Genomic DNA, 6,972 nt, shown 5'->3' with positions numbered 1-6,972 from the left:
GGGAGTGCCTTTTTCTTCTGCTCTGTGATGCGTGGAGATGCCTCACGTCATTGCCATGTGTTTGTTAGTGTTCTGCAAACCAAACCCCACGGGGTTCTCATTTCATAGATCCACCAAATGCAGCTGTTCCAGAAGGTGCTTCTTTATCCTGGAGAAGTCCCTAACCTGGGCTGCCTGCCAGTTGGCTTCTCGTTGGGTAGCATTCTGTTCTTGATCTGGGTCATTAAATATTAAAAGGCAAAGTGATTCTAAAAGCCAGCCATTTTTTGGAGACACTAAATAACTGTAATTTGTTTCCTAATAGATAGTTTTGTCCTTGTCACTGGGTCCACTCAGTACAAAAATAAACATGTGATGGGACAGGACTGCTCTGTAAATCTCACACCCTGTCTTTGCCCAGGGGATAAGCCTGGGAATATCAATTGGGATGAGGATGGAAATGAACTAAACCTCAGGGCTGTGTGTTGGGCTGGTGGCTTAGCTGCCCCAGTTGTTGTCCACCTGGTGCCTCTGGGACTGGGTACTTCATGGTTTCGTTACCTGCTAGCAGCACTATAAATCACAGAATGGTGTAGGTTGGAAAGTCCTCCAGGACCATCCAGTCCAACTTTCAATCTAACACCACCATGGCCACTAAACCATGTCCACAGGTTTCTTGATCACTTCCAGAATGATGACTCCACCACCTCCCTGGGCAGCCTGTTCCAATGCCTGACCACTCTTGCAGCAAAGAAATTGTTCCTCATCTCCAACCTAAACCTGCCTTGGCATAATTCGAGGCCATTTCCTCTCCTCCTATCACCATCTCCTATCAGGGATAAGAAATCAAGCCCCACCTCACTCCAGCCTCCTTTCAGGGAGCTGTAAAGAGCAATGAGGTGTCCCCCAACTCCCTTTTCTCCAGACTAAACAACCCCAGTTCCCTCAGCTGCTCCTCACCAGCCCTGTTCTTCAGACCCCTTACCAGCTTTGTTGCCTTTCTCTGGATCTGCTCCAGCCCCTCAATGTCTTTGGTGGAGTGAGGGTCCCAAAACTGGACCCAGGATTTGAGGTGCAGCCTCCGCAGTGTCCAGTAGAGGGGGATGATCCTCGCCCTACTCCTGCTGGCCACACCATTGCTGATCCAGTCTAGGATGTGTTGAAGTGTTGGTGCCACATGCTGAGTAAGGGAGGTCTGGGCAGCAGTGATGTGTGCAGGTGCCTTTCTCCTGAGGTAGAGCCAAATGCCTGTGGTAGGTTTTTCCCAGCCCTGTGGATGGCAAAGCAGAAGAAGTGCTTAAAAGTACAATACCGAAGCCCACCCTGCAGTGCTCTGTTAATTTGGCATCAATTCTGCCTGCTCCTTTGCTGAGCAGAGAACTTTTCCAACTCCTTTGCTTTTATTACAACACTGGTGATTATTTGCTGCTGGAACTCTTCCCTTCTGGTTTCCTTTCCTCATCAGACTTGTCTGCAGGGATTATTTATTAGGGGAGAATTGCCACGTGGCAGAAGTTAATTCCTGACACTTCAGAAAGGTGACTGCTTGGAGAAATTCACTGAGGCTGTAAAAGCTTAATGCTTCACTGTGGTTTATCTTGTGTGAAAGGATCACACTTCCTAATGATTAAAGAAAATATGTACAACTCACTTTTAAAGAGAGGTTAAGAGAAAAGAATTCTCCAGGAGCTGGTTTTATATTTAACTGCAATGGCCAAAACTGTAGCCTTGAGCATAGCCAGATATAACTGCTGCTGCTGGTTGTTTCACACACAGTGATAGGCTTTTAACATTTATACCTGTTTGAAAACCCTACCTGGGCCATAGTGAAAGTGCAGCCATCCTGCCCCCACCCTGGTGTCACCTTGAAGCATTTGCATGGCCTTTAGTAGCTGCTGAGGATGTGGAGTGAGCACGACTGCTCCTCAATCCTCCCTCCTGCTCTCAGAGGCTGGGAGTACCTTCAAAACGCTGTGAAGTGACTCTACCCTTTCTGGTTGTTAATGCTACTACTAATCCCTCTGTTTCCCAGGTCAGTGTCCAAAAAGTGCCCAGCATCTACTTGGAAGAGGAATGTTGGCTTAACATGCAGGAAAGAGGCGTGACTGTCAAGCCCTACTGCCTTACAGGGACACTGTGTGCCTGAGCGAGGAGTCTGACCAGAGAGCCACACGGGACTTGGAAGGGACCTAGTCCAAGAGAGACCTCACCAGACTGGTGAGTGCTGGTGAGTTTGGGTGTAGCAGTGCTCCTGTGTTGGCCCCTGAAAGTGGCTTTTGTGTTACCTCTTGAATGCTCCTCCCCAGTTCAAGAGAGACAGGGACCTGCTGGAAAGACTCCAGCAGAGAGCCACAAGGATGACTGGGGGACTTGAGCATCTTCTCTAGGAAGAGAGACTGAGAAACCAGGGGCTGTTTAGTCTGGAGAAGAGAAGACTGAGTGGAGATCTAATCAATTATACAAATACCCAAGGGATGGGTGTCAAGAGAGTGAGGCCAATCTCTTTTCAGTGGTCAGCAGTAATAAGACAAGGAGCAACAGCTACAAACTGGTATACAGAAGGCTTCACCTCAACACGAGGAGAAACTTCTTTACAGTGAGAGTGGCAGAACACTGGAACAGGCTGCCCAGAGAGGTTGTGTAGGGTCCTTCTCTGGAGACTTTCAAAACCTGCCTGGATGCATTCCTGTGTGAAGTACCCAAGGGGATCCTGCCTGGGCAGGGAGGTTGAACTGGCTGATCTCTGGAGGTCCCTTCCAACCTCTAAACTTCTGTGATGCTGTAATGAGAGGAATCTGAACAATCATTTCTCTGGTCCCTTCTGGATGTGTTAGGAGTGGAAGCTGTAGATGTGGCAGAGCTTTCCTGTGGCTGGTTCAGACACAAGGTCAGGCTCTCTGGCCAGAGCACGAACGGCTGCTGGAAGTTAATTTCCTGCCTGCTGTTCCTGCGTGGCAGGCAGAGCCAGAGCTGCAGCCTGCCTTTGCCCTCCTGCCCACCAGCAGATGCTTGGGCAGCACTTCAAAAAGACCAGCTCCCTCCTGGCTGCCAGCGTTGGCGTGGAGCAGGACTGCTCTCAAACAGTTTTCTTTCTCTGGTGTTTGGCCTGCTGTGGCACTGCCTGGCAGAGCATGGGCAGCATTTCTCTCCAGTGCAGTGGTACCATAGAACCACAGAGTTATTTCAGCTAGAAGAGACCTCTAAGATCATTGAGTCCAACCATCTACCTAACACCACCACGTCCATTAAGCCATGTCCTAAAGTGTCAGGTTCACACATTCCTTGAAAACCTCCAGGGGTGGTAGTCAGGCATTGGAACAGGCTGGCCAGGGAGGTAGTGGAGTCATTGTCCCTGGAGGTGTTAAAAACATATGTGGACATGGCACCTGGGGATGTTGTTTAATGGCTGTGGTGGTGTTGGGTTGATAGTTGGACTCAATAATCTCAGAGGGCTTTTCCAACCCAAACACTTTTCAGATTATTCCCCTCCACTTCCTCATTCCAGGCAGCCCAAGGGAGCTGCAGCCTCCCAGCATAGTGGGTGCAGGGTGAAACGATATCTCCTGGTGTAGGGAGCTGCACATGAGGTCTTCCTCTGCTGGAGATGGGAGCTGCAAGGATCTCCTGTACAAAAGCTCTCTCTTTTGAAGAGCCATGTGTTGGGTGTAACTTTTAATTTAGTTTTGAAAGCCAGGCAGGCTTTGGAGCCTCTCCCTGACACTATCTGAACAAAGATATTGTGAGACTTTTTATACCAAAGACACTTTAATTAAGCTCCCATCATGAAAACAATTAGACCAGATCTGCTGTGCTTAACCAGTCAATAATGAAGTGGTTGGGTCTCATTAATAGACTTCTTCCTGCAACTGTGTTGCAGTGGTGCCAGCTGCAGGCTATGGAAATCAACCCCAGGTCAATATTTCCCCTTTTTTTTGTGTCCCTTGCAGTGGTGAAACTGTAAAATGGATAAACAAATCCCAGCCAGAGCAGCTGAGCTCAGCAGTGGATTTTCACTGGTGATATCCATCCTGTCCATCCTGCATCCAGTTCTGGAGCCTCTATTATAAGAGGGATATGGATGTGCTGGAAAGTGTCCAGAGAAGGGCCACAAGGATGATCAGAGGGCTGGAGCACCTCTCCTATGAAGAGAGACTTGAGGGAGTTGGGGCTGTTCATTCTGGAGAGGAGAAGGCTCTGAGATGACCTTATTGTGGCCTTTCTGAAGGGGGCCTACAAGAAAGACAGGGAGGGACTTTTTAGGACATCAGGTGGTGATAGGACTAGGGGGAATGGAACAAAGATAGAGGTGGGTAGACTCAGACTGGATGTTAGGAAGAAGTTCTTCATGAGGGTGGTGAGACCCATCCCTGGCTCGACAGCTTGCTCTAGTGAGAGGTGCCCCTGCCTGTGGCAGGGGGGTGGGAACTAGATGAATCCCAGTGGTCCCTTCCAAGCCTGACTGATTCAGTGATTCTGTGTGGATAGGGCTAAACTTCTCACCTTGTTCAGCTCCTTCACTTTAACTCCACCTCTTTGTCTTCTTGATGACTTGCACAGAAATAATTAATGGATGGTTGTGGCCCAGGGAGGGCTTTGGTGGGGCTGGGTTCGTGCAGGAGTGTGGGGGGTCCTGTCCTCACTGCTATCGCCACCTCTGCCTAGCATGATAGGATGGTGTCCTGAGGACCACATCAAGTGGGGTTTGCTGTTGCTTTCAGGATTCTGGGGACAGGGTTGTGTCACTCCAGAGCTCTCTCTGCAGTGTTGCTCTTTCAGCCTTCCCAGCCAGCAGAAGCCTTGCCTGAAGCAGAGTCCAGCTGACCCCTGGCATTGCTCACCACGGGAGGTGGTTGTTACAAACCTCTCATCACGCTGCCGCTCCTCTGTCTCACTCCCAGGTGTCAAACACTCATTTTCCAGCACAGACATTACACTTACAGGTTACTGACAGAAAAAACCTGAGTTGTGCTCCTATTTCTCAGGACAAACTTCATCCAGAAAGGCAGAGTGTGGGTTCCAGGAGCAGGTTTGCCCAGCTGCGTGTTGGAAGCTTTTGCTCAGTCCCTTTTAAGACAAGGGATGAGGAAGTTAAATCATTTATTGCTTGAATTTCCTCCCCAAATTATAGTCCTTTTTTTTCCCCCTTCTACAGATCACCTGGGCTCAAAATGAAATTGTTTTAAGCCTGGATTCTTTACATCTTTTAATTGTTGGGAAAAAAAAAGTTTGACCTTTTCTTTTGTATGCTGAGAATAAGCAGAACAAAAATGGCTTTAGTTTGATTATGGTAATAGTTTCATTTCAAATAGATTTTAAACCACAGCATTTATGACTGTACCAGCTTCTTAATTTGTTCTCATTCCTGGTTTCCCTCAGGCACTGAAATGCTTCTTCCCAATGCCTCATTATAGAATCACAGAATTATTAGAATCATTTGGGTTAGCAAAGCCCTCCAGGATCATTGAGTCCAGCCATCAACCCAACACCATCCTGGCCATTAAACCATGTCCACAAGTGCCATGACCATATGTTTCTTGAAAACCTTCAGGGACAGTGACTCTACCACCTCCCTAGGCAACCTGTTCCAATGCCTGAACACTCCTGCAAAGAAATTGTTCCTAATCTCTGATCTAAGCCTCCCCTGGCACAATTTCAGAGCATTTCCTCTCCTATCTCCTGATACTAAGGAGAAGAGACCAATCCTCACCTGAGAGCATCCCCCTTTCAGGTAGCTGTAGAGAGCAATGAGTTCTTCCCTTAGCCTCCTCTTCTCCTGGCTGAACATCCCCAGTTTCCTCAGCTGCTTCTCATCAGACCTGTTCTCCAGACCCTTCAGCAGCGTTGTTGCCTCACATTCAGACAGCTTCTGTGCATCCCTTACTCTCCCTTATTGAACCATGCAGTACTTGGTACAGACATACAGCACGGTACAGATGTGATAGATTCTCTGTCCCTGTCAGCTGGTGGTCAATTCTGGCTGCTGGCAGACAGTTCAAATACACATCTAGACCACTCAACAAGTCCGTGTTGCAGAAAGGTCCTTAGGCTGTCACTTCATGTATCCCTCATTCTTTTGTCACCCCTCTGTGGCTTCAACGTGCTGGCTGCAGAGACAAAGTGACACTTGCTGGAGGAGCCACCTGTAGCTGTTGCCCAACTGGGAATCTGCAGGGAGTGCTCTGGAGTGTCACACTGCTGAGGGCTGTGTGGGTACATGTGGCAGGAGCAGATCAAACTGTTCCATGGCTTGGCCATCAGAGAAGCTTTTAAGCTGCTCTGAGGAGGTGCAGGGTTTAATGGCAGGCAGCGTTTGTTCTGCATCTCAAGTGCATCACCGCACGCTAAGCTGTGTAAATTTAGCTGCTTTAAGCCCAGTCTCCTGGGGCCGAGATTTAAGTGTTTGAACTTTAGTTGAAAGGAATATATTGATTAGGCTTTGATTTAGTTGCTCCTTGCTGAAAAGCTACTGGGTAATGACTTGTACCTGCCCTTTCGTATTTTATTCATTTAATGGAGTCCTCTCTCACCTCCCCTTTTCTTCCTCCACACCATTTCACCTACGAGGCTGCAGAGCTGTGAGGAGAAAGAAAAGAAAAAGCAGTTGTCATGCTGGGAACATCTTTGGTTCAATAAACACCAGTTTTAAATTCCCCAGGCAGACCTCGGAGTCTTCACTTCTGTCAATTGGTGCCTCGTCCTGCAAAGAGTGGCGTGTCCCACCCCCACCGAGGGGCTCAGCTGGCCAGCCCATTGCCTCCTGCAAGGAGCAGGCCTGGCAGATGAAATGGCTTCCATGGATAGAAAAGGTCTTGTCCCTTTCTTTGGCTTGTAGAGCTGTGGAAAGAAATCATCTTGGCCTGTTTGGTGAAGTGGTTTGCTTTTTTTTAGTGTAAGAGTGGTGAGACTCTGCAGTAGGTTGCCCAGAGAGACCGTGGATGCCTCCTCACTGGAAGTGTTCAGGGCCAGGTTGGATGAAGCTGTGAGCAGCCAAGT

At 48.6% G+C, this 6,972-nt stretch overlaps 1 protein-coding gene across 1 annotated transcript; it reads left to right on the top strand.

The window, feature by feature from the left end:
• Positions 1–1,223: 1,223 nt before the first annotated feature.
• PRELID2 (PRELI domain containing 2) lies at positions 1,224–6,024 on the top strand. The gene is made up of 4 exons (XM_064162245.1): positions 1,224–1,232; positions 2,012–2,115; positions 4,962–5,066; positions 5,967–6,024. The coding sequence occupies exons 1-4, from the start codon at positions 1,224–1,226 to the stop codon at positions 6,022–6,024; spliced, it is 276 nt and encodes a 91-aa protein (XP_064018315.1).
• The last annotated feature ends 948 nt before the right edge of the window (positions 6,025–6,972 follow it).

This window comes from Pogoniulus pusillus, chromosome 22 (assembly GCF_015220805.1).
Source record: "Pogoniulus pusillus isolate bPogPus1 chromosome 22, bPogPus1.pri, whole genome shotgun sequence".
NCBI lineage: Eukaryota > Metazoa > Chordata > Aves > Piciformes > Lybiidae > Pogoniulus > Pogoniulus pusillus.
Note: the sequence above shows the minus strand (reverse complement) of the source record. Positions and strands in the feature narration are given on the sequence as shown.